This window comes from Balearica regulorum, chromosome 1 (genome assembly GCF_011004875.1).
Source record: "Balearica regulorum gibbericeps isolate bBalReg1 chromosome 1, bBalReg1.pri, whole genome shotgun sequence".
NCBI classification, from domain to species: domain Eukaryota; kingdom Metazoa; phylum Chordata; class Aves; order Gruiformes; family Gruidae; genus Balearica; species Balearica regulorum.
Genome location: NC_046184.1, coordinates 126,803,248 through 126,830,766, shown reverse-complemented (window position 1 = coordinate 126,830,766; position 27,519 = coordinate 126,803,248). Strand labels below are relative to the sequence as shown.

Here is a 27,519-nt window from a genome sequence, read left to right as displayed (position 1 = left end):
AAAAGATATTTTGCATTTGCCACTGCTGCTCAGAGGCAGAAAGAGTAAACCAGTTCTGAACAGATGTAAGGCAATTTATAATACCTACCTATGGTGCCCCTTTTCATTCAATTTTGACATGACTGTTTAACTTTTTTGTCCATTTTCCCTCATGAATTTATTACATGGACTTCTTCTAAATATTCACAAGAAAACACTAATTTTCTTTTTCCATTTCTATTATTCCCACCTCTGCTTTTCTCAGCGATTCCTGTCTATTTTCCCTTTTACTTAAGAGCAAAAGCTTTGCAGCAAAAATTGCCTTCATTTAATTTCTAGTGCATCATAATGTAAGGTAGTGTACGTAATTAATATATACCACTGTGGTTAAATTATTCTGTCCTACAGGCTAAGAATTCTCATTTTTCTATCACTAGCATTTTTTTAGGAAGTTTATTAATTCACTATATATATATATATATGTAAACTGAAATATAAGAGAGTGTGTTTGTATCTATGTGTATAAACTAATTGTACATAGATACATAAACCAGGGCACTGGTTATGCCTGTTCTCATGAGGACCACTTCTAGAGCAAAAGGATTTTTGAATGTATGTGAAATGTAGAGTCTTGTTATATTGACAGCAAAAAGTAGAGAATTAGCAGTGTAGCTAGTTCTTGAAAAAAACCTTTCCTATCTGGAATTAGAGAAAGGAAAGTAAAAAGAACCAACATATTTGTCTCATTTGAAAATTGTCACAAACCTGGCTGCAATCTCATGCTTCGAGAACAGCATGTAGAAAAAAAGTAACAGGGCATAGAAACAAACTCTGTAACATTATTTGCAACAGAAATTTGAATTAAAATTGATTACATGTCACTTCCCATTAATACTTGCTACCATAATTAGAACATCAATCATCATATTTACAAAAACTAGAGAAATGCCAGTCAGCAATAATCAGCAAAATCACAACAATGAAAGTAATCTGGAAAAAACCCAACAAACTAAACCCCCAGCCTTCTGTATTTAATTAAAAGGAAGTGATTTATTTATAATCAAAGGATAAAAAATACAAAACTATAATATACATAAAACTAATATTGTGGACTAATGGCTCAAAAGGCAAGATTAGATGCAAACACAGATTTTAGTATGAGCAACATTGAAAAGATGACACTACAGAAACAGGTGATTGAAAAACCAGCAAGTTGAAAAAAGTCTGAAAGACATTCTGGAAGACACACTGGTGAAACTGCTTTTCTCATGGCAGGTCAGGGATATAATTATCCACCCCAGAACTGAAGGAAACCTCTTGTCTCTTTTGTCTGCTCCTTAAGAAGGAAGATGACTCTGTTGGTTCTGTTACTTCAGGAATGTGGCAAGGTCACAGTAGGTAGGTATTATAGTGCACATTACCCTCCAAGATATCCTAATTTCATGTTGCTTGACCTCATTGCATTGTATTGATATTAGTTGCCAGAAATTTGTAACACAGGGAGGAATTACTTTGCAGTCAATACTGACTACACTGCCAAGATCAACAAATAAATAAGTTGTCAAAAGCTGGATAAATCCGGAAGAAAGATCCAAGTGATTCATATATTAACGTGTTCCAAGACGGAACAAGGAACCTCGATGTCACTTGAACTTAGAATAAGCAATGAACAGAGAAATATTTTCTATGGGCATGTACTGTAATGAGGGTGGCCAATTTACTAGTCTTAATTTGACTTATAAACTTCCACAAAAAAGACACTGAACACAGTGAATTATAGCTGATGAAAAACTGTGACAGCAAAGGGATTAGGTTAACATAAAGTTGCTAGAATTAACCGCACTTCTTCCTTTTTCCCCCCTCATTTCTCTTACTTTGTAAGCCCATTACAGAAAAACAATTCACTAAATTCCTCTTTACTAATTAAACTAATTACTTTTCTGTCTTCTCCACAGGAAGCTTAATGGAAGACACCAAAAGGCTTTCAATTATAAAACCAAAATTTGTTGAAACACAGGTTGATATACTAAAGACAGGTAGTTTCTTAAAGAGAGGACACTTGTAGGCTATATGTAGTAAACAGAAAGACCTTTTTATACCTCTTTCTGACCTTGCAGAGCTGGTCCTTTCCTCACAAAATTTCTTTACTGCCTAGCAGGTTTCAGCAGCATTCTGGGGTGAACTGAGCTAGCGGCAGAACCTATGGTAGGTAGATGTAGGTAACCAACCTCTGAGGGCTGGCTGTGGCACTGTCCCCTGCTCTCGCAGGTGCTCCTGCAGTGGGAGGCTGCACGCCCCAGCCCAAGGGTAATGTCCTTTTCTGTCCCACTGGGCTCCCAGCTGAACATCTTTCTTTGCTCTCAGAGAGAAGGTTTTCCCCCTAGTTTGGAGGATGCAGAAAATAAATATGCTGCTCCCTTGTCACAGACATTTTAAAGCAGAACATGCTATGCAAAATAAACTAAGCAGTTGCACTATCCTCTACTACACCCACGTTCATCTGTGCACATTTCATATCCTCCAACAAAATACATCAGGCAATACTAATACTGGGCAACTGAAAAGTTGTTAATTCTCAATAACTGAAAATTACATAGCCAGAGTAGTAAATCTTTCAGCACTGAGTGGTGGTCCTGAAGACAAGGGCAAGTGCATTAACTGAAGTTTCTTCCACTGTTTGTTCATGGAAAACAAGGTCTAAATTTAGCCTAGGACATCACTTTTCTACTAAGGATTTCATTAGGATCTACTGCATGACAGGTCTGCACTTGACAGCAACCCTATGAGTTCTGCAGTGGCACAAGATGATGATGACAAAATGACGTAATACAGGCAAAACGATGAATCTCTACTTGTTCTCTGCTTTTTTGTGAACTAATTCATTATGAACTGAAATTATACTAGATTACTTTTGTAATTAATGAGTCCTTCATATAACTCTTACACCAAAATTACCTGGATATGAATTTGCAGATTTGGCTCTCTTGAATTGCAGAGAACAGCTTGCCAGCTCTTCTTGGTGTATTAGGTTTTCTGATTTGTATTTCTCTAAATACCACTCAGCTAACCTAACAGCTCTGAAGAATGGTGCTCAGTTTAATCTCATTTTTGCTTATTTTCACATTTGCTCACAATGACTAAAGAGTCAGATCTCAGCCTAATGTATGGAGAAAATAAAACACTGAGAGCGCATTCTGGTAAGTTAGTCTTTATAAAGGAAAGATCATGCTTCAAGCAGACATAAAAAACATATCTGAAGCAATTTCAGAACTCTTAGTTGTTACTTTTGAAAACTCTGAAAGGATAAACAAAGTACCAGAAGATTATAAAAATGAAGTTGAAGTACCTGTCTTTAAAAGCACAAAAAGAACATGTGCCAATGATGTCACACCTTTGGAAGAAAAAAAAAAAAGAAAAAAAAAAGAAAAGCATGTAATACATACAGAAGATGATGTTATAGCTGGAATGACATACAGGTAAGTCTCAACAAGAACAGCCTACTTAGTTTTGGACACTACTCTTCAAGAAAGATTAACTAAAGAATCCAAATGAGAAGAACAAATCATCAGAGGACAGAAATGTGATTGACAAGGCAAGACCAAATAAGTTGGACATGACAAATGCAGTTTGTGCAGTTAAAACACAGTTAATGCAGTGTTCAGATGCGATGGAGATGTGTAGACTGTGAGAACCTGTATAGTACAGAAATCTGCATAGATACTCAAACTTAATACACAACAAAATGTAAGCTTACATTTCTGAATAATGCTTATCAGCTATTCCCTCTTTGACCACTGATCTACACATGGCTGAACAAAATAATTCTCACAATTTCCAGCAGAGAACAAGTGTAAATGGCTTTAACATTAGACATTTTGCTAAGTATACAATTGTGAATTCTTTGTCCCAAAATATTAGTCTGAAGGCAATGAAGCATGGCATTATTCTTGACAAGTAACACATTGCACAATTGACAAGCTCTGTTATTATGTCATCACATTAACTTTGGTTTTGAACATAGCACAATGATTAAAAACAGATTAATAACCATCTTCACTTAGAAAATAGTCAAGCATGTAGTGCTTATCACCACAGACATGAAATTATTCAAGGAGTTTATTGAAAAGGCAAAGTATGTTACTGTTGCTTTTCTCAGAATATTATTCACTTATCTTCCATACTGAATTTTGTTTTGTCTGAATACAGCATCTTTAGTTGTACTCAAAATGAGTCAGTAAGTAGAAACTGTTGGGTGGCAGTGGATCTCTAGCATTAAATGCTCAGTGCCACATGGTGGAGTAAGAAGCACATAGAAGTTCATTCAAAAAATGATCCAAAGGAGAAGTTGAACAGCACACATCTAACTCCCTTTTCTTTCTGTCAACTTTCTGAATAAACTAAACTCATAATTTCATTTAAAAAGAGGAGCTAAATATAGTTTTATTTTCTCAGATTCATTTCCAATCAGCTGAATCAAAGATTTTTCCTCCTATCAAAGCTCTAAACAGATTTGAATTTTTGAAGCAAACACACAGTGCTCCCAAACCCTCAACAGCTTTCTGATTATAAATTCTCCCATATGTTCTTTTAGAAATGCAACACACTTTACTGAACAGTTTGCTAAATCCCTCAGCATGGATAAACTGACCCCTGCCCAGAAACCAACATCATTGACTGAAAGATTCCTATTCCAGCTGTGCAGACACTATTGTAGCGTATCTTATATGAATGAACTGTTTTCAGCTGTACAAAAGAGCTGTGCCAGCAGAAGCTCCACAGGAGATGCAGCCTTTCAGTATATCCCTATTCTGCCACTGGTTGGCATGGCCATTCGCTAAAGGAATGACTCAGTATATTTACCCGCATATGATGGATTGTTTATTCCCTTTCCTCTTAGGATTTTAAAGAACTTCACAATTGAACTTCAGAGAACTTCAATATTTGCATTAAATCTGTTCAGCTGTTAATTAAGTTTTGGTTGTTTTTTTTTTTTTCATTAAGTCCCACTGGCATCTTAAAATAAAAACATGAAAGGGAAAAACTCTGCAGCCTCTATGCTGGTTTTCCCACAGTGAATATAGTATAATCAGGTGAACTTGACATCAGACAATGAAATCTGAAGAACAAAAACAAGTTTTGCAAAAGCACTGAGCTGAAATTTTCCCATGAAAGTGTGCTAATTAAGGTTGGTTGAGTTTTACACTGCTTCAGTTTTGAAGGTTTGAATTGCTTCCTTTTACACAGTCTGTGATCATTGCCAATATTGTACCTAAGGACGCACATAAACCAGATGCGTCCATGGGGTATATGACACGCCATTGAAAATTACTACAATGTATAGGGTCCAAATACACTAGAAAAAAAGGACGCTTTCATATTAAATTTTTCTTATGTATTAGAGTTATATAATTACAAGATGAGAAATTAAACTGATACATCTTTAATGCTGATTTGTATCCTATTTCACACACACAAAAAAGCTTATTCAAATTGCAAAGAAGTAGAAAAATGATTCAGGAGAGTCAACTGATAGCTAACATAAGCTTAGGATTCAAACTGGAACAATGATTCATCTGAATCTTATCCTACTCTTATACTGATGTAAATTAAAAGCAAATAAATTAGAATACGTTTAAAATTAAGACTGAATGCAAATATGATCCTGTTTTCTAAATATAAGGTTTTTAATTCTTACGCACAAATATCTGCATGTACCTACAAATACACACATGAAAAGCAACTGAAATGTACACCTATCTACATTTAATTCAAAAGACATGGAAACCTTTATTTTTAAAAGAAGAGATTTTCAAGGCTATATATATTCAGCTTTGAATATACTTAAGGTCATCTAAGCTACTTCATGTAAGACACTAATTTTTTTACAATGATTTAAAACTCTACAGGCATGCCAGAAAAAAACACAATTGAATGCTTCTTCTAAAATCATTATAAAGCATTAATCTTATATTTCTCTGTAGCCTTTATTGTTTGTTTGCTTGTTTGTTTGCTTGTTTGTTTTTGTAATCTGACTTCCTAAATTTAGGTGGCATTTACTGAAATCTTGCTGTAAATAATACTGTAAACTGTTAATAATTTTATACCAGAGATGTTTGGGTTTGTTTAATTCGTATTCTTACCATTTTAATGCTGCAGTAAAGCAGATGTTATAAAAGAAAGTATGAAAGAGTAAAAATGAGAATTAGATGTACAATTTTATTTCAAAGGCTCAATAAACCATTTCTAAGCTGTTTCTGTCAAACTTACATGAGCTGTAAAAACTGAACTATAAATAGATTTATGTGCACATCATGAAATAATTAACAATATTGTCTGTGTTTCAATAATTTAGTAACTATGTGTAGGCCACGTAATCAACATTGTAAAAGAGCCATCTAAGAATAATGAAGATAATGAGTTTCTTCTTTCCAGGATGGGAACTGGATTTTAAAGAGTCACTTGGCTTAGCTTTGTCATTTTAAAGATATTGCATAGTCTTGCATGACATTTATAGTTCTTCACATCTTCTGGACAGGTATATAGTATAAAACAGATGGAAAATATGACTTTACTAGAAAATTAGCTTGAACTTCTCAAAGTAATCCTACCTAAAATTTACTTGTGCTTTCATACTGATCGCATTGCAAATCCCCATTATAAATATCAGGCTAGGGGACAACCAAATACTCTTTGGTTGATTGAGAAAACCAGTAAGCACATCAGTTCAAGCTGTATGTAACTTACCTGCGCTTCCTGAGGGACCTGTGCTGCATCAACTCTGTCTGCAATGTAGGCTGCCAGCTGTTTGTCAATAACACCGAGAGACTCTTGGATTAAGCGGAGGGTTTTGTCAGTCTCCTGGGCAGACTGAATACTCTGTTCAAGACTCTTTTGTCTTCTCACGGCCTAAAAACAATGACAATGTTATCAATATTCGCAGTAAAAATGCATATAATACATTTTTTCCCACAATTTTTTTTTTTTCAGAAGTGCAGGCTAAGAATAAAAAATAGTACTGCTGACTTGTGCTCATCCACCTTTTTGTATGATAAGTTGCGCATCTTTTTGCCACCCATTCAGTTCTTTTTAGTAACAAACAAACAAACAAAACCCCAGAGAGCTTAGACAAGTTCTAAAAAATACAGGACCCTAAAAAACAAATGCATGCAATGAGAATTTCTCTGCAGAGCGGAAGTTGGCAAAGCTGCATAATAAAACCACCCTGACAGTCTTTCACTCTGAGGCATAGCGGTCCTCCTGATCTCATTATATAGTTCAAGAGATTTTGTTTACTGAGAATAGGGTTACTGTCATCACAATCCCATCCGAGACAATCCACTTCAGCAAGCGAGAGGGATACAGACTCTCTTGAGAAGGAGCTCTCTTATACGAAGTATAAATACCTGTCTGGAACAGAGGCAATGCCTACCCTCATAAAAAAGAAGAGATGGATCCATGTCTTGGCTTGTCTGTGGACTTGCCCAATCTATTACCACTCTAACCATAGTCTCTTTTAGTCTAGAAAGTTGTCTCTTGCTTCTACGCCACCATCAGTGCCACAGTGGATAGCCTACCATCACCTTTTAAACAATCCTTTTTTTAAGAAGGACGCTTTCCTTTCAAAGGAGCTCCCTTTATGAGTTACCGAATCAGAACAATAAAATTCTTGTTCCAAGTTGTGCTTTAAAGATTTGACATAAATTGGTTAGCTATAACTATTATTTGTAACAGTTTAATATGATAATTACCAGGTAATAAAGAACATAGTGCTTCCTTCCATCTGTTGTTGTGTTCACCTGCGGTCTCATATTTTACTTCGACTACAGCTTCTGCCTAGCAGAGTCTCTGCTTTATACAAAGACCAACAACTACCAGCGATCTCAAATGCAGTACAGCTATTTTTCCTGTACAAGCCCAGCCATACTGCTGACCACAGAATACAGTGACTTTCTTTGACAAGAATCAAAGGAGGAGGGAGAAAGCAAAGCAATCTTTAAATGACATTGCTAGATGTCCTGCCATTTTTCAAGTCAAATCACACTTTTCTTTTTGGTGAACAAGCTACACTTTAATTTGATTTCATAGCTATTATGAAACTCTTGCCTTGAACAAAATTATCTCTCAGCAATTCAGTGAGAATTCTTGATATATCTGTACCTTCTTCACAGAGCTCAGATTCTCACAGGACTTCACATTTAACAAATGAAAAACATTCTTTTTTGTGGGCATTCTTGCTAGCTGTTTGACTTAGTTAAAGGGTAGGGATCCGACCAGTATTTACTATATTTGTGTTTGCAAGCTGCTTTGTGCTATTTCAAAACAGCTGATCAGATAATCTTGTATCACTGCCAGTTCCAGGAACCTTCTGTGGAACTGAGCAGCTTTACGTAGCGGACCCATGCTGTCGGTGTTAACAGAAGCACCTGAGCCACTGAGGTATTGTTACTCCACCAAATGAACCATTGAAACAGTGTAACTTCCCAGTACGCTACTAAGGCTTGCTACTTAAATGACTTTTACCTTCATCTGGTTTGAGATTTTATATTACAATGTTCTCAGCCTGTTCAAAGCAGCGGGCTTAAAACCCGCAGCTTCCATTTACCTTGGCAGTCCTTACTACTAGTTTGTAACCCTGGCTGAGATACAGTCACTCTCTGCCTTTCCATTTGCATCGCTGTACAGTAGACTGAAAGAGACCTCGATCAGAAAACAGGGTAAGTACGTTTCTAAGGCTCACGGGAGAGGGCATCCTCCTGGAAGCATGGAAGGAAACCTCTCTGCCTTTACCAATCTCTCTGGCTAACTGGTAGGACTAACCTGCATGCATAATCCATTCATACTGAGGGCTGTGGTGTTCTGATGTTCAGGAACGCTCACAATTTAAAGAAAGACGTCGAGAAAGTTCCATTCTTGTTAGTCATTAAAATAAATGCCTGCACTTCTTTGAGATTTCAATATACTGGACACAAATTTGGTCTTAAGTTCTTCTGAAAAACTACTTTTGTAGCAATACTTGAAGCTTTGAACCTTTGTTAAATGCTGATCCATGCTATTATTAGCAGCCAGGCACTTGCTGAAGTATAGATAAAATTGCTGCCAGCCTCAGGAGCAGCCTGCATGCGCGCAATGATGCGGTTATCACTGCACGGAAACTCACAAAAAGTCTTAAAATTGTATGACAAATATGGTGATTGAAAAGTTGTCATCTCTGTGCTGATATAAGCAGAAACTATGTATATAAAAATTCTGTTCTCAAATACAACTGGAAAATGAACATATTCCCAAACTCATTGATCAAATATTAAAGCAGATAAAGTTAAGAAAGAATTACAACAGATCCTTGCGTGAGTTTGACAATTATTATGGGTGGATTTCAAATAAATATGAAGTCAGATAAATACATATGCATGCTTGTGATATCTTCATGTGCACACAAACTATGTACACACACACAAAGACAAAACATTCCCCTTTCATTTTCCTCAGAGAGGAAATGTGTGTGACATTTTGTATCTTCCAAGTGAGGTGAAAGTATATCTTTTCCAAAAACTGTGAAGAGTTTAGATGAGTGAATGGATGGATAATATCAGACCAAGGTGAGAATGCAGCGGTACAAGAGAGAACCTATTTTGGCAGTGGGAGCAGAACCACACAGCTGAATACTGGGGAACAGCACTTTCACAGCAGTGACAATTTTCTCAGATATAAATGGGTGTTGCTTGAATTATTATTTTTTTTCTATGTTTTATGGTGTGGTAAAATTAAGATGTAATTGGAAAACATATAACTCCATTCAATATGTTGTTAAACAGCCAGAAATAGAGGCCAAAATAGTTAAGGACCTGCCCTTTGGCCTTCCGGGCAAGTAACACCACTCTCAAACCGGCTAAATGCCTTCACCCAAACAGGGTGCGCTGCCCTATTGCCTACTAGGAACAGACCCCATGCTGCACCCTCACCTACAGTCAAGCCTCTGACCCTGTTTAATTGACACAACAAATGCAACAAAAGAATTTTCACAATAACTTTATAAAAGGTACAATACACCTAATGACGCCTATCAAACTGTATTTCTCCAGTACACAGCAGCTGACTCAAAAACTTAATCCTGCTCACTGGCACCATCCCTGGCATTGCAGAATACTTATCAGTTCAGTCCAGGGGAACGCCACAATATGGAGGTGGCTTCTTCCTCTCTTTCTGTAAAGAGAGTTACTGATGGAGGTAAGCATTGGAGTGCTTTACAGAAAGGGGCAGACATACTACGCTCTTGCATCCATGAACCTGAGTTTCAAATTTGTCCTCAAAACTTGCATGTCTGGGAGTGTGCAAATCTGGACATGAGTATTTTCAAAAGACATGTAAAAGCTGAAATTATTTATATATCTATAATATTAAAATATTTTTATTTATGATGTTCTGGGTTTTGGAGGTCTGTTTTGGTTTTCGTTTGTTTGTCTTGGGTTTTTTGTGGTGGTTTGTTTTGTTTTGTTTTGAGGTTTTTTTTCCCCTGCAAAAGATTATGGTTTTTCTATTCCTCTGTGGAAGAAATAGATGCTTTAACATTGCAATACATAAATGGGTCTGAGGACATAACAGGAAGCTCTAGCTCTGCTATCAGATCATAGTTAAAAAAGCTGAAGGCTTTGGTCTCTAAAGGGAAGTGTCTGATGGCTAATTGCTAAATAGGAAATCTCAGGAAAATAACCAACTGTTTAATTATTTCTGAGCCAGTGAAATGTTGACAGCTGTCAAGGAAATGAAAAAGAAACAAAAAAAATCTGCTGTTAGGCACTATCAGAGTGAAGGAGAAAAGAAAAAAATATCTATAGACTGAATTTTTCATAAAAGTCTCTACAGGTTTTTGTAGACTTTTGGTTATTTTTTTATGATTAAGCATAACATTTAATTTTTATGGTATGGGGTATTGCATTGTTTACAATTTAACAAAGATGAACGGTAAATGCAGGAAATGGTAACATTGCATGTTATCCATATAAAATACCATATTAAGAGAAAGGCTGCACTGAGCGGCTATCAAATATCGGGAAAGTTAGAGGTGCTCAAACAGTTGCTTATGATTGTAGGTCATTCTTTGATGTTGAATGTTATAAAGCTGTATTTAGAGATATTGCCACTTTTTTCTTAAATAATACATTTAATTTATTTAATGACATTACTCACATATGCAGTTACTAAGATGCTGGGTAGAGTTTTATGGTTAAAACCAGGCAGAGTTTTGTTGTTGAGGCAGTACTGAGTAGTTGTGCTGAGGGAGAAAAGTAGAACAAAATCTTTCCAAAATTCTAGTACTTTTACTACAGGGTGTATTTATTTATTTATAATGCAGAATTCATTAATTAGCTTCTAAATTACAGCTCATGGAAAGGGGTCTTTTAAGAAAGGAAAATATGTTAGCTCTTTTTTGTGGCTCAGTTATACTCTCTAATTATTGAGAAATGTTACCATGGGGCAAAGTTAAAAAGTTAAAAGTTAGAAAACTTTAAATTTCCTTCTTAGCTTGTTTAAATTACTTTAAAATTTGACCTAAATTCTTGGTGTTATAACAGTTGTGTCTGAGATGATACATTACAACATCTATGTACGTTTTGCATCAAATTGTTAATGTGTTAATTTCCTCTTTTTGTTTGGAATCAGAGTGGATTAGTGTTTAGCCTTAAACTAGAAATACTTTTTCCATTTCCATTTTAGGCCCAGGAATTTTTAATACCCTCCAAGCTAGAACTAATTCTGCAAATTCCAGTAATATTTCCACAGTGCGTTTTTAAAGCAAATGGTTACAAATATTGACCTTTCAACCCCAAAGTGTATTCATCTTTGGTCAGCTGTATTCCAAAACTGGAAACTATACCAAGGTGGACTTCTTTATCTCTTTAGGTTATCACTGCAGACAGATAATGCCTCAGAGCTTGTAAAAGCAGCCCTCTTAGCAGCCTTCAAAGCAGTCACGTGGAGATGGCGCACGCATTCTTTCTCCTCTTGAGAGAAGAGCAAAACAGAAAAATTGTGTCAAATGATGAATGTGTGCTCTTTGAAAGAAATGAAGGGTAATCTTGAGGGGAGCCCTAAAAAAATTAAGAGACCATCCCCAAGAATAAAAATTGAATCTAGTGTAAAGTCCATCTGAACAATAATGATTTATACAGTTTTTTGCAAGCATATTCTCAAGAATATCTAGCTGACATTTTTGAAGTTTGCTGGACAGGATGTAAATAATTTTCAGCATTACAGGGGATGATAGCCACTTGCAATATTACCTTGAACTTCTTCAGGCAACAGTGTTTTTTAGATCCAATATACAGACCTGTAAGTGAATCAGTCCTTGAAAAGTAAAGATAGGGTATATGTCGCTTATCGATCAGCCCCAGATGTTCAAAAGCAAACTAAACACACTCAGTCTTTATTAACTAAAGAAGATAAGGCATACAAACATAAAGCCATTATCTGCCTTTAGAAATGAATTTCTATCTCAGTAGCAATGCTGTATTGTCTTGCACCATCATTAATAGTCAGTGGTTTGGTTTTGCTTGCTCTATTAGCAGTGAATAAATATTTCACATATCAGTTTGTACCCACATGAGCTTATTGTCTTGGTAATTACCTGCACAATTATTCAAATAAAAATAAATAACTTAAACACATTAGGATAGTCTATTAGTATGTCTGAAGTAGAAGTGACCTTGAACACAAGCTGAATTGTTATGCAAGGAGAGTGCATGCTGTTTGGATTTCAACAGGGCTACACAAACAGCACAGAAAATTCAGTGTCAGGAATCTATGAAAAAAAGTGTGTGAGACTTCAGTGGAAAAATTAATAAAACATTTTCCTGTAGAAAACATATGGTAAAGAAGTGGCATGACTGAGCCACTTGCGATTAAAATAGTTTCTTTACAGCTCTTGTATTCATACACAGATTTCATCATTGGTATTTGACTACAAAATACCAGATCAAGCTTTCAAAGAACGAGGAGGGCTCCCCTCCCACTCCGCTTTTTGTCTATATTTAAAGTGGAAAACAGTGAACACATTTCTAATGTATTTTGCTTGTACATTTATCCAAATTTTCTCCAGAATTTCACACATCTTCATGTTGTACTTTCCACCTTTAACCCCTGCATGAATTTTGATTTAATGCCTATTATTATGAAGACTGAATAGTATTCATCCATCACTCAGCCTGTCCTGTTTTCACACACTGGAAGCCCTCTGTATATTCCCAGATTCCCCCTCCAAGTCAGGAAAAAAACCCAACAAATGCCAAATAGCAGAATTCCAGGGAATGTATCTGCTTTCAAACAGAAGTTAGATGTTTAAAAAAAAAAAAAAAAAAAAAAAAAAAAAAAAAAAAAGCAGGTATATAGAAGGTATGCACAAGAATCACAGTTTTGAATTGATTTACCAGTAAAAAAGTATAGGGTCCCACTCATAGCATCTGTCAAAGAATTAGTAAAATTTTCTTCATGGAGTCTGTGGCAAAGATCACTAATCTAGTTTATTGCTAGATTTTAATCTCCTTGTCCTAAACATGTTTCTATATTGAAGTGTCTTTATAAAATCTTTCATTGATTCAAAGACTCATTTATTGTTTAGTAAAGAATATATCTGTAAGAGAATGTTACTCTTATATTTAATTTTGGAAATAGTTTGCTTCTCAGTAAGAGTTCTGTCCAAGAAAGCATCTCTAAATATGCAATTGAAGATTAAATCCACAAGACTGTCACTTCAATTTTGCAATTTTAGGGTTACCTATTGTCCTAGTCTTGGCTGGGATGGAGTTAATTTTCTTCACAGCAGCCCTTATAGTGCTGTGGTTCAGACTGGTGACCAAAGCAGTGCTGATAACACAGGGATGTTCTGGCTATTGCTGAGCAGTGCTCGCACAGCGCCAAGGACGGCTCTTTCTCACTCTGCCCCTCCCAGCAGGTAGGCTGGGGGTGGGCAAGAGGATGGGAAGGGACACAGCCAGGACAGTGACCTGAATTGACCAAAGAGATATTCTGTACCACATAGAGTCATGCTCAGCAATAAAAGGGGCTTGGGGGGAGTTTTTCCAAAATTGCCACTGATCGGGGACTGGCTGGGCATTAGTCTCCTGGCAGTGAGTGATTGGGTTTGCATCACTTGCTTTTTCCCTTCCCTTTTTTATTTTAACTTTGTTTTAACTTATTAAATTGTCTTTATCTCAATCTATGAGTTTTCTCGCTTTTGCCTTTCTAATTCTCTCCCCCATCACACCAGAAGATGTGGGGAGTGAGGAAGCAGTTATGTGGGGCTTTGCTACCTACTGTAGTTAACCCATCAAACCTATGCAAACCATGCACTTCTAAAATAAGTCTTTGTTTGTGTGTGTGCTGTTTAGAAACTATACCAACAAAATAATCTTCTTTTTTTTTTTTTTTTAATGGTGTTAGACTGGCAGCTATATAATGCGAGGACAGGTCAATTATTAAATATACCTCCTGCTGAAGTTCCTCCCATCGAGTATTGAACTTCTCAAGTTTCTCATTGATCAATTCATCCAAAATTCCACCATCAGTTAAAGTCTGAGCCAGCTCCCGAATCTGATTGCGACTATCTTCTGGATGTCTCATTAAACGTTCCAAAGACTGAAACAAGGTCAAAAAAAGTAGGGTTTTTTTTTTTTCCTTTCTGCAAATAAGATTCTAGAGAGCAACTACAATTCCCCTTAAAAATATAAGAAACTTCATATTTCATACACAATAAAAATACAGAGAAAAGATAAAAATATCTGCGCCCCATTTCTTGTCAACCAATGTTCTGTATTACTTATTACCGAAAACAATGAAAGATTTTTTGCAAAGCAGTGAGTTGGGTGCTTGATTTTAAAAACGTGGACTATGCCCACTGAGTGCACTGGGAGTAATTGTGTACTTAAAAATAAAAAATTTACTTGAGTTTCTGACTGAAGTTCAAAACCAAAAATGCACTTTCAATGTAACGTTTTGTATTTTGATTCACTAAGAGTATTAACTGAATTTCTACAAATTTGAAAGCTTCCATGAATAAAAATTAAGTAATAATAAACACAGTTGCAGTGCTAGGATGAAAGTTCGCTCTCTCTGAAGTCTTCAATCTCTTTTGATTGGCTTAAGTGGGGCCATGTTTTTTAAGAACATGTACTTTATTGTCACAAAAAATTATCAATGACATCAGGCACAGCACATTTTCATAATAACTGTTTCACTTAGGCAGATTCCAATTTAAAACTCATTTTTGAATCAAGTGAACATAGGACTTTCCAAATATTCTGCATCTTGCTCATGCATAATGTTGATTCATAGTTTCTTTTGATTGTAATGTGATTTACAATTTATCAATACATGTGATTTGATATTATTTAAGTCTGCACTTACATCTAGAGACTCAGAAATCTCTTCTGCACCTCCTTGGATATTTTCAGTTGCCTTGAGTTTCAGTTCAATCTCATTCAACCATTTATTTTCTGCATCTAAATATGACAATAATTCATGCCAACATGCCCATACCTCCTGATGGGGGAAAAAAAAAAAAAAAAAAGTCTATTAATATTGAAAAATCTCACAACTAACTTTCTCTTATTAAAACATTGAAAACATTGCGTGCTTCATCCCAAAACCAACATGGTTGCTATCTGATGGTTAGAGTGCCATATAGTTGATTTTTTTCCCAGCATTTAATAGAACCATAGAACAGTTTGGATTGGAAGGGACCTTAAAGAGCATCTAATTCAAACCCCCCCTGCCATGGGCAGTAACACCCTCCCCTAGACCAGGTAGCCCAAAGCCTCATCCAACCTGGCCTTGAACACTTCCAGGGATGGGGCATCCACAACCTCTCTGGGCAACCTGTTCCAGTGCCTCACCACTCTCATAGTAAAGAATTTCTTCCTTATATATAATCTAAATCTACCCTCTTTCTGTTTAAAACCATTACCCTTTGTCCTATCACTATGTGTCCTTGTAAAAAGTTTATATGTTTATATGTTCCAAATAAATATAGTACACAACCAAAACATTTTTGATTAAAAAGAGTAAAACCAGAGAAGTTAACATAGAAAAGTGAACACTTCTGCAAAACACAACTTCAATCTTCTGTCTCGTGAATTATCCACTTTTTACATACTTTTCTGTAAAATTTCCTTCTAATATATAAATAAACAAATTATAAGAATTTTCAAAGACTCATGTTAGACATTTATGTCTTTATTACAAGATGTAGTCAGGTTGCTTATATATTCTGTATATTAATTACTTACAGCACAAATTCATGAAATGTCTGAAAACACAGCTTTCAACTATTCTGACTGAAATCTCTATGGAAATTAATTCTAAACCACATTTAATTTATAGACCACTTAAGTGCTAGAGTACTAAACATAATGTTGTTAAATGAAATTATGTTCTTATTCTCCTGGAGTTAAATTACTGTCTAATATTTTATTTTTACAGTGTTTGAAGATACTTAAATAAGCAGATAAAAATGGCACTTTATACACAAGCAAAACATTTAAAGTCTCCATAAGTCATCTTTTCATTGTTCCTTTTTTGTTAGTAGAAATTAAAATAATTTTATTGAGTTGCATTAGGGTGTTTGTAGATCAAGTTTACCAGAGTGTGATTCATCTCACCTAACTTTGGTCATATCAAATGTAAATGTCTGATCTAGGAGGAGGTTATAGAGGGATATTACTACACAACAACAACATCAACGATCAGGGGAAATATAGATTACCAGCTTAGACTACACATCTAATTTTCCACAGTGAAATTTAAAGGAGATAAATTTTACCCATATATATAATTGTCTTGTATGAAGTTAGCTATTGCAAATTACTTCACAAGGAAAAAAATACACCTAATTCACTGTGACCAGTGTATAATACGCAAATACTCCTATGGCAAGTATCTGTAATGGAGTTGGCCAAAATGGCAGGGTCAACTCAAAATGCATGAGACACATTCAGCTTGCCAGCAGATCAGATGCTGTTCCCATGCTGAGATAACACCACCTGTCCAGCTTCAGGCCATTTAATCAAAATCCTTAGCCATGGAAGAAAGAAACCTAGAGGAGCTGGTGAAGATAATGTCACAGAGTTGCTGCAGAAACCAGATCGTTGGCTTAATCTCAAAAGGGATAAGAACTCTGAGCAGCCATTGCTGTCTCCACCTCAGAGCCATGTCTGAGGTTTGGCTTTTAATTTAACTCTCCAGCATATATGCATCTCAACAAGATTTAGGTATATGGCTCATACAATGTGGTATTTGGTATATGGCTCATAAAGCAAGAACAGCCTTAGGCTACTCATGATCCCATATGATAATATATCTTTGCTCTCTACCTTACTTCTGCAGTTAGAAGGGCTATAAATACTATGACTGACAAGATAACCAACCTCCAAAGTTTTGCACTTTCCATTCAGTCTGCTGCAGAGTTGCTGGTAGCTGGTAATTAGAACATCAAGTTCCTTTCTCAAGGCCTCATGAGCTGCAGGTGGAGCCTTTGCTATAAAATTATTCACAGAATCAGTAATAAGCTTCACTTTTACTTCTTTCTGCATGGCTTCCTCCTTTGCTCTCTGGGGAAAAAAAAATAAAAAAAAATTGTAGTCCTAGTTTAAGAAGGAAACTGATTTCTAATAACTTTGTTAGAATGTTCTGTGACAAAATTCTGCCAGAGGGAAAAAGAAAAACAGTATTTTTTTTTTTACAAGAAATACTCCAAATATCTTTGCCATAATACCTTATGAACCATGAATGACAAAAAAACCTGTTGTGTTACAAATTCATGTACTCAAATTTAAAGGTACAATGACAAGCAGCAAGACAGAAAAGAAGGAAAATACTTCAGACTGATTTTCCTCTCCTTGCCACTGTTATTAACTTGCATTTAAAGAGAAACTGAGAAAATAATGTTTCTCCAGTGTATATTTTACACTTTTACCAAAGCATTAATGTTGATTTCATTCTCTCACTTTACAGAGATGGAAAAATCAGTGCCGCTATTCACCACCAGTGAACACTAACCCAACATGAAGAGCGGACAAAGGGAAAAGGGAACATTCTCCCAAACAGCACTTTCTGTGTTAAGACCTGGGGCAGAGAAATTCAACTGAGGACAGATACAGGAAACACAGATCTGATGGACATAGGCCTATAATTAACAAATCATATGTAACTGATCTGGAACCACCAACCTGCCACCATTTCCCCATTTTAGCCTATGTAACCACAACAACTGTTCAATTCGCAACTTTCTTCCTCCACCATTTGTCATCAGTGTGTACTGGTCTTCACAGGAATTCAGAATGAGAACTTCCTGGCCTGAAGCCATTAAAATAAAACCTTGTTCCCAACTATCTTTTTTCTCTCTGGCTCTGAGGAAGCCCATGAACCAGAATAATTGGGATCAGGCTATCGTTGCCACAGAAAGCTTACTAGGTTGCTCTTGGCTTTCTTCTTTCCTAGCCGTGGGAAGAAATGGGCTGCAGGATGAACAAAGTTCTAGTCCAGATTTTGCCTGTTGTGTGACAGGCGAGGTGACTGCAAGGCTTTGGGGAAAAGGATCACCAGGAGCAGGTGAATGGATGCATGACAAATGATCTGGTTATTTGCATAGGTTGAGGTGTCACAGTTTGAACATCCCTGTGCTTCAGCTGGAAGTACAGAATATTTACGTTGAAATCCATGGGGGATGTCTAAAACTATATAATTAATCTATTTTATTATGCAGTGCAATATATAAATTTGAGTTTTGTTATTTAATTACTAAAAAAGAACTGTATCTCTACAGCAGATGTTTACTTTTGATATATTTGTCTCATTTACAATGAATCAAACTTGTTCCATATATTTCAATATATTCTGACTAGCATCAAGTCATTTCTGTCAGTAAATAAAGAGATCATCAGTTGCATTGTCAGATAATCTCAAACACTGGCAAAACTCTACGGACAATGAAGAGTTTGCGAACAAAGTGTTGGATTGTTAAGGACATATACTCTGACTTCCTGAGTAGCACAGGGCACACAATTCCCCTGTGAAACTATGAAATAAAAATTAAGCCCCAATCCAGTGGCTGAGCAACAGTAAATTTATGTGTCATAAATTAGTGTTTTTTGTCCAAAGGCCATATTCATTCCACATGAAAGAAACATTATCTGAGACAAAAACATACTGTTCCTATATTGTTATATTGAAGAAATAAAATAATTAATCATGCATACTTACTACATGCCAACATGCACCCTGAAGTACTAAATCATTGTTTTTCCTCTCTCTAATATATAAAAAGAAGACGTAAAACTAATTTCACTTGATCAGTTAACTGCCAACACCTGATTCTTAGGAATTATTCCTTAAGTAAAATGTTGAAGCTGCATCAAAATCAAGCACCCAATACAGCAAAGGCGGGGGGGGGGAAGCAATGCAGTATTGTGAAAGATTAAATATCTTCCAATATATCCCAAATAGAAATTACTTCAAGCCACCTACTTCTTTAAATTTAAGGCTAACAAGTAGATCACAAAAAACACCTTTCTAAATGAAAGAGTAGACTTTCTTTACAACAAAAACTTCAAAAAGAACTTTAAACAGGGCTCAAGGAATTAGTTCATCTTTTACCTTCAGTTCCTCAACAGCTTTCTGTAATTCATCAGGTGTTTTATACTCAAAATCTCTTTCCAGATATTCTTCCTCAGCTTGTGTTATCCATTCATGCATCTCTGACAAATCTTTTCTGAGACTCACAGTCTTATCCAAACCACCCTTTAATGCTGCCTTCTTAGCATAGGCCTTTAAGAAAGAAAACATTAGATGATACTTGAAGCAAGGCTACTATACAAACTTGACAATATTTTAGCCTGAAAAGAACCAAATTAAATCCTATATTAATAACATTGCTGTAATTAGGCAGATGTTAACAAGTAATTAGATAGACATTAATAATAGGTAATCGAGAAAGTATTACACATGTGCATACATTCTTTTTTTAGTGAGTCATTGCTGTGCAGAATGAGTTTTCAATGATCCTGTAACAAGACTCTACACCATATGCTTAGGTCGTCAGAAAACAAATCTGAAAAAACATCAGCCAGAGACTACCTTCTAAAAAGATGAAGCTGTTATTGAATATCTCAGAAAGGTGTATATACTAAAGAGAGGTAAGTAAAAGAGGAATTTCCTTCTGGAAGAAACTACTTATCTTAAAGGAAAAAATACTGTTGTTAAATCCTTTGCTAATCACTATATAGGGGTCATATAACTTATGTTATATAGCTCATGTATAGAACTAGAAGATCTTTAAGGTCTCTTGCAACCCAAATCATTCTATGATTATGTGATTCTATGAATTGTGCATCAGCTTATCAAAACTGCCCATAACTGATTGAGCCATTGGCTGAGCCATCTTTCAATGGTATACAGAAGTTTGCAACAAAACCAGGTAGATGCACTGGTGCTATTTTTCAAAGATGAGTATGCAGAGCTGATCACTCAGATATCCCGCACTGCGATGCTACTTCAGTAAATGTTATTTTCGGTATCATCAGGAGGAATTGTGTCTTTCTATTTACTTTTTCTGACTGTTACTGGTTTCATTAGCCATCCTTGAGGACTGGCTATTAACCATGCTGTTCTACACAAACATTGCTTTACAGAACAAAACAGTGTAACAATGAAAAGGTGATGTTCAACAAGTCTAAAGGCAGAACCACATGTGGCCCTGAAAAATTGCCTCTTCCTCAGGCACACCACCAGAAGAGAGGGTAATCTCCCATCACCTGGAAAGAGTGTCTGAATGCTAATTGTTAGCTCTCACAGTCCTGTTAACAGCATGTATAACAATAAAAGCTGACACTTCCAAATCCTTTCAAGAAATCCCCACAGACCAAACAGATTTTTGTATTTACTACTCATGTGTTTTCATGGCTATTATTGAAGAAGTTCTGTTAGAAATGCCCACTGAGAGGCAGTAATTTCTGCTGTGTATTGAAAGGAACTATTACAGGGAGATTTTCAGGGAAGTCAGACTTTTAAACAGACTTCTAAACTCATAAAGCATTAGTGGAAATTTCTGGGAGGGAAGTGCAAAGATATCCGAATTGTTAATATTACAAAAAATAAGCAATTAAAAACTCCACATTAGATGAAGGGGAAAGACTACAGGACCGGATCAATACAATGTCTTACAGATTTCAAAGATCAAGTTTTTTGATAACTATGTTTATGAGAAAAATATATGGAGGTTATTTTCCATGTCTAAAATGAAGAATAATAATTTTAGAAAACATTTGACCAAGGTAATGGCTTTACTATTATGCAAATATATGTTAAAAAAGTAGACAACAGAATGAGATAGTAGAAAAAAAAGTAAAAGTAATATAAGATGAAAGATGTTTCCTTTGAACTGTAAAGAATGAGAAAGCAAATGCCATCAAAGAAATAATAGTATTTTTTAGCTTCTTTAATCAGTAAAATTATTTGTTAAGAATGTCTTTAATCAAAATAACGGTCCTTTCCTGTTATGGCCCATTCTCTCAATTTTGTGTGACCATTGGAGACTGTAATTTACACACATGCATATGTGTAAATACTCATAATTCCAAGTTATCGGTTTCTGAATTCTTCACTGCTTTAGAGTCTTATTTCACCTAGAATAATGACACACAAGTACAACAATACAAAATAAAATCTAACAGACTAGAGAACTTGATTTTTTGGTAAATTCCTATATACCACTTTCAGAAAGACAGTTTTGCAGGAGCCGTGAATTATATTGCTGTTAAGATCTAAGATATTATCAAATAGATTTGTTATGAAAATAGCAAGATATTGTATAATATAGAGATATATACATCTATTGCTACACACTAAGTATAATTTCTAAAATAGATGTATAATTAATGTGAACCAAATGTGTCTAAATTTAGTTTCATTTCTACTGGATAAGCATAGAAGGACAAATTCTGCCAATGAGAAATCTGGTTATTAATTTAAATGAACCGGTCACAGTGGGAGACTTGATACCTGTTGGCAAATGTGTTCCCATTGAACATTGAGCTCCTTTAGTTCTGTCTCTATTCTGGAAGCAAATTCTGGCTCTGCTTCACTCTTCATTTTCTTCCCAACCTCATTAACACTGTTCAAACTGGGCTGGATTGTCTGGATATCATTTACTAAAGCCTAAAGGAACAGTAGAAGATTAGGCAAGCAGCATTCACGCAAATTTTCAGATATATGATTCCTGTCAAACCATGTCTACATGAGATTCTGACATGTCTTTGGTCCGGATCTCCAGTCAAATGAGCACAATTTACAGACTTAATTATGAAAATAAATAAAAAAGGAATGAACAACTGTAATGTGGTAAGCTATTCTATATCAGATAAAGTTAATTTGCAAAATATGTAACATAAAGCTTTAAAACGATATATATACACACACGTATTGTGTTATATTACATATATCTATTACTATTACAAACAAGTTAAAACAATTATATTTGTGGTTGAATATTAGTCAAGCCCTGAAGTAGTTCTAAATTGACACCTTCAATTTTATTTCCTAAGGCTTCAGTACTGCAAATGTTACCTGGGCACAGTAGAAAAGGCTGGAAGCATATATACATAAAAGATGCTGAGGATTTTGGTAGCTTTATTATATATTTGACAGTAATGGCTAATATTTGTGCAAACTCTTCATAAATTCAGGTGACAGATTCTAAAGGAGCTAGACGTAATTTACTAGTCTGTAGAGATAAGAGTTGTCCTCTATAATTTATAATATTTTTTATTTAAATAAGGGGTAAGAGCGAAAGTCTGAGAAGCTCGTAGTTCTGTAAGATCAATATGTATGTTTCATAATATTTACACATCCTGCCAGAACATTTACAGAACTTGTAAATTCCACTGAACATCTCGACAGGAACTATCATGGGTTACAAGATTCACTGCACCTACACACTCTGTTGGGACAGGCAGAGTAATGCGTAAACCCTGTGATGGAAGTATCAATACTTCATGATGTTTTATTTAAAACTCTGCTGGGACAAAATCCTGGAACTTGTAAGTTTAGTAAAAAAAAAATTGATATAACTTACAATACCTGCAAGTTCTTTTGGTACAGTCAGAAAAGCTTGTAAATCATGTGTGAATAATAGATACAGAAAAAGATCTTCTGGCACAGATTATATAGCTTATAACAAATAGACATGCAATGTTTGTAAAGTCAACAAAGTAAATAAATGGTTATCTTAAGAGGCTACTAACTTATTATTTGCTGCAAGTACCCTCTTTGATGTTTTGTTCCTGCTATAAATACATAATGATAGTCACTGTATGCCTCTTCTCTGTGTTAAAGTTTCCCATTTTTTAACAGAATTTTCCTTGAAAACCGGGAAACGCAGGAGGTTCAAATACATTGCAGAAGACAAACCCCTCATAACATTAATTCATTTTTAGGAACATTAATCATTTGTTTAATTCTGTATAAGCTAGGCTCATAGAGAAGAATCGAATAATTGCCAAGCAGGCAGGTAATACTCACTGTACATTGCTCAAGTTGCTTTTCCAGTGCTTCTGAATCGCCAAGGGCAGGCCACTCTTCCTTCAGAAAAACATCCACTTCAGCCATCCACTTCTTCAGTGTTTTAGTGTCATTCTGTTTATTAAAAAGACATTTTATTGCATCGCACAGAACCTGACTGACAATAGCGTAATTCGTCCTGGCACTATGACTAAAACTCATCGCAATGTAATTTCAGGATTATTGAACTGTCTGAAAAATACAAACACAGCAAACAAGCAAAACCAATTTTATCTTGGACTGTCATCGACTCTTTAGCCTGCACTCTGACTATTTCTGCCCAAGTTCAAAGTGTCTACAAGCAGGCAACTTTCTGGCTCTCAAGTTGATGCCTTTCGGATATCATTTGTGTTTAGATGCTGCACGTGTGTTCACTGGTTCCTTGTATGGCTTCAGACTACTCATACTTGGCAATTAATTCAGGCTCACCTATCAAATCCTCCTGTGCTTCAATTTAAATTTCAGGCTCCTTTTGGAAGCTGCATGCTGTATTGCCTATTTCTCTACCAGAACACAGCACAGAAAAACTCCCTTACTACTCAGAATGAAAAAAAAAAAAAGTAACTGAAACAGTAATTGAAACAAATTCACATCAGAAACTAAAATCATATGAGTCATTTCAGAGACTGATTCTGTTACTGTCTCTAGTGCTAGAATGTTTGTAATCAGTAATTTGCTTTCCATAATCTTTAATTAACTCTTGCAATTAATAAAAGAAGTTGGAGTTCAAATGCTTGAAATAAGGAACCCTACCAGTTCAAAGAACCATTACATAGATAATCTAATAGCTTCAAAGGCAGGATGAGATTTAAAAAATGTCACTTAAAATTACCTTAGAATGCCACCTTAGGTAAACAATTAGATGGACATATTAAAATAAAAATTACAAATGGCAAAAATTTGAAAGGCAAATTGTAATGCATTTGTTCATCAAATTGTTTTCATCAACAGTGAAGTATATATCAATATTATATGCTGAATGTAAAGTTGAATTGAAGCACAAAAAAGGACATTCCGTTAGCATATAGACTGTGCCCAAAAATGTGTTAAAAAATGCCTTAACAACTATCATGAGATAGATAACCAAAGGCAACATTTTACTATGTGCTTGATATATTTAAGAACAACAATCTACCATGGAAAATTTAAAAAAAACCAAAGCCTGAATTAATAAAAATAATCATACAGAATTATCAGTATACTTCAGAATAGGAATTACCAAAAAACTGTTGAAGTGTCTACTGTGCATTCCATTATCATTGAGTAAAAATATTTCAGAATCATATTTCATGATGACACTTTAATACCTGTACACGAATACTTTAAGTATAGTTCATTAATGCTTCAAAATACAGATCTGATGGGATTTATTTAAAAAGGGATCAGTCTCCAGCGACCAGTGAAGATCGAATGTATGACTTGCATTTTGAACAGACTGTAAATGCATTTTATTTATCAAGACTGATTTCTTTGTATCCCTTGCTGACACATTCCATAAATTGCAACAGCTAAAACAATCGTCTGGAAGAGAAGTCATTCAAGGAGTTGAAAAGACAATTACTTATATATTAATTGTGTACTACAGTGATTTCAGCAATAAATATAAAGGCTAAGATTTGTATGCAAGAGTAGCTCACACAGATTTAAAACTATGTGTTCTACAGAGCATGGTCATGATGTTTGGGACTTTCTTCTTTTAAGAGCAGTGGGGGAACATTGAAACCTCTATCCAGAAAATTCAGGGGGAACAAAAAAAGACAAAAGATTGATTTTTTTTCAAGCAAAATGTATTGCTCTGTTTTGTGCAATTGCAAATATTTCATTATACTATTGATAAAAACACTTTCCAGTTTTCCTATTTATATTGGGTTTATGTGGCAAGGTTTTGATAGCAGGGGTAGCCTCTGTGAGGAGAGGTGAGCTGCCACCCTGTGCTGAACAAAGCTGGTTCCAGCTACCTCCAATGGACCCATCACAGGACACAGCTGACCCCATGGTTGATGCCTCTGTGATAATAAGAGAAATAAGATAATAATAAGAAATAAGAGAATAATAAGAAAGGGTAAAACTGCCAGACAGGCAGGAAAGGAAAAAAAAAAGTGAGAAACAGCCTGGCAAACGCTAGGGTTGGTGAAGAAGGAGGAAGAGGAGGTGTTCTAGGTGCTGGAGCAGAGATTCCCCTGTAGCCCATGGAGAAGACCACGGTGATGCAGGTTGTCTCCCTGCAGCCCATGGAAGTCCATGGTGGAGCAGATATCCACCCTGAAGCCTGTGGAAGACCCTACACTGGAGCAGTTGATGTGCCCTAAAGGAAGCTGCAGCCTATGCAGAGTCCCACACAGAAGCAGATCTTTCCTGAAGGACTGCAGCCCATGGAAGGACTCACGCTGGAGCAGGGGAAAAGAGCGAGGATGAAGGAACAGCAGAGAGGAGCTGTTATGGACTGGCCACAGCTCCCATTCCCCATCCCACTACGCCCCTTGGCAGTAGAGGAGACAAGAGTAAAGCAATAGAGTGCAGACTAGGAAAAAGAAGGAGGAGGAGAGGTGGTGGTTTAATTTTTGTCTTTGTTTCTCACTACCCAAATCTATAATAAATAAAATCAGTTTTCCCCAAGTTGTGTCTGTTTTGCCCACGATAGTAACTGGTAAGTGATCTCCTTGTCTTTATCTCGATGCAAGATATTTTCTGTCCTATTTTCTCCCCTGGTCCTGCTGAGGACAGAGAGTGAGAGAGCAGCTGGGAGGGCATCTGGCTGCTGGCCAGGGTTATCCAACCATACCATTAAACTTCATTTCATGGCCAGCTTCAAACGTCAGAGATGTAGCTATGGAGCCAAAGTCATAGTTTAGAGCAATGTGGCAATTCAGTAGCTAAATTATAAATGGTACAAAATGTTTCCTCCTTTTTTGGTCCATTTTGCTTATGTAAAAACTGATGAAGAGTAACAAAATAATGAGTACTTTTTTCCTGTACAAAAGCAGAAGTGTAAGAAGACCTTGACAGAAAATTTATTCCTGACCAGACAACTCTATTGAATTAAGCTAAAACTAACAATTACAGTTCACATGCTCTTGTATTATAATTCACAACATGGAGCTAACCATGTATCATACTCTACTACCAGCAAACCAAAGCCAAGGACAGAAATATTTGATATTGTAAATAGAAGAAATAGAGACACAACACTGAGAAGAAACACACTGTGAGAACACACAGCTTTGAGTATGGCTGCAGGACTTTAACCTTGAATTTTCTTTGTGATATCCCCCACGAGTATGCAAGTGCTCATTTGTAGGGGCGCAAGGAGAGAAAAACATATTAAAAAATACTTTCTCCATTTTTGTGACTGGTTGATCCGAATTCCTCTGAAACCTCTCCCTTGAAATTATATAGAAATAGATCAGGAATATGTTAAAAATGGACTTATTTTAAATCTTGTAACATCTAAGTCATAGATATCCCCTGTAATGCTGATACCTGTGATTTATCAATAAGTATAAATAGGAGATCCTCACAATGAGAGAAACAAAGTAAGTTTCCAACGCTGTCATTCTAAATACCTGAAATTCACACAATAGTGTAAGTCATAAACACTTCTGCTTTCTGGCAACTTCTGCCATATTACAAATATGATACTACCATATTACAAATTAATTATGCAGGTGACTCCATGAAAGTCAATATGGTTACAGCTACTTCAGCTGCATGAAAAAGTACTTCAGCTAGATTGAAAAAGTAAGTAGAGGAATATTAGTAGCAATTTCACTGAAATCAAAGTTAAGTTTGCAATTGAAACAACATAGGCAGAAACAGCCACCAAATCAGAATTCAAAGTAAAATCTTGGACCCATCAAAATCAAGCAAGAATTTTAATACATTTTATGTACTGTTTTGATATTTCATTTTGGTGTTACTTTCTTGAAGTGTATAAACGCG

At 35.7% G+C, this 27,519-nt stretch overlaps 1 protein-coding gene across 5 annotated transcripts in view; it reads right to left on the bottom strand.

Annotated features, from left to right (window-relative positions):
* The window catches only part of DMD (dystrophin), a 1,320,554-nt gene that overhangs the window by 716,456 nt on the left and 576,579 nt on the right, over nucleotides 1-27,519 (bottom strand). For all 5 annotated transcript variants that reach the window (XM_075774516.1, XM_075774534.1, XM_075774546.1 and 2 more), the window contains 7 exons: nucleotides 23,542-23,655; nucleotides 22,024-22,179; nucleotides 19,621-19,791; nucleotides 17,394-17,576; nucleotides 15,376-15,510; nucleotides 14,458-14,607; nucleotides 6,724-6,885 (listed from right to left, as the gene is read on the bottom strand). In XM_075774516.1, coding sequence (XP_075630631.1) covers nucleotides 6,724-6,885; nucleotides 14,458-14,607; nucleotides 15,376-15,510; nucleotides 17,394-17,576; nucleotides 19,621-19,791; nucleotides 22,024-22,179; nucleotides 23,542-23,655 — 1,071 coding nt within the window. The remainder of the gene's footprint in view (nucleotides 1-6,723; nucleotides 6,886-14,457; nucleotides 14,608-15,375; nucleotides 15,511-17,393; nucleotides 17,577-19,620; nucleotides 19,792-22,023; nucleotides 22,180-23,541; nucleotides 23,656-27,519) is intronic.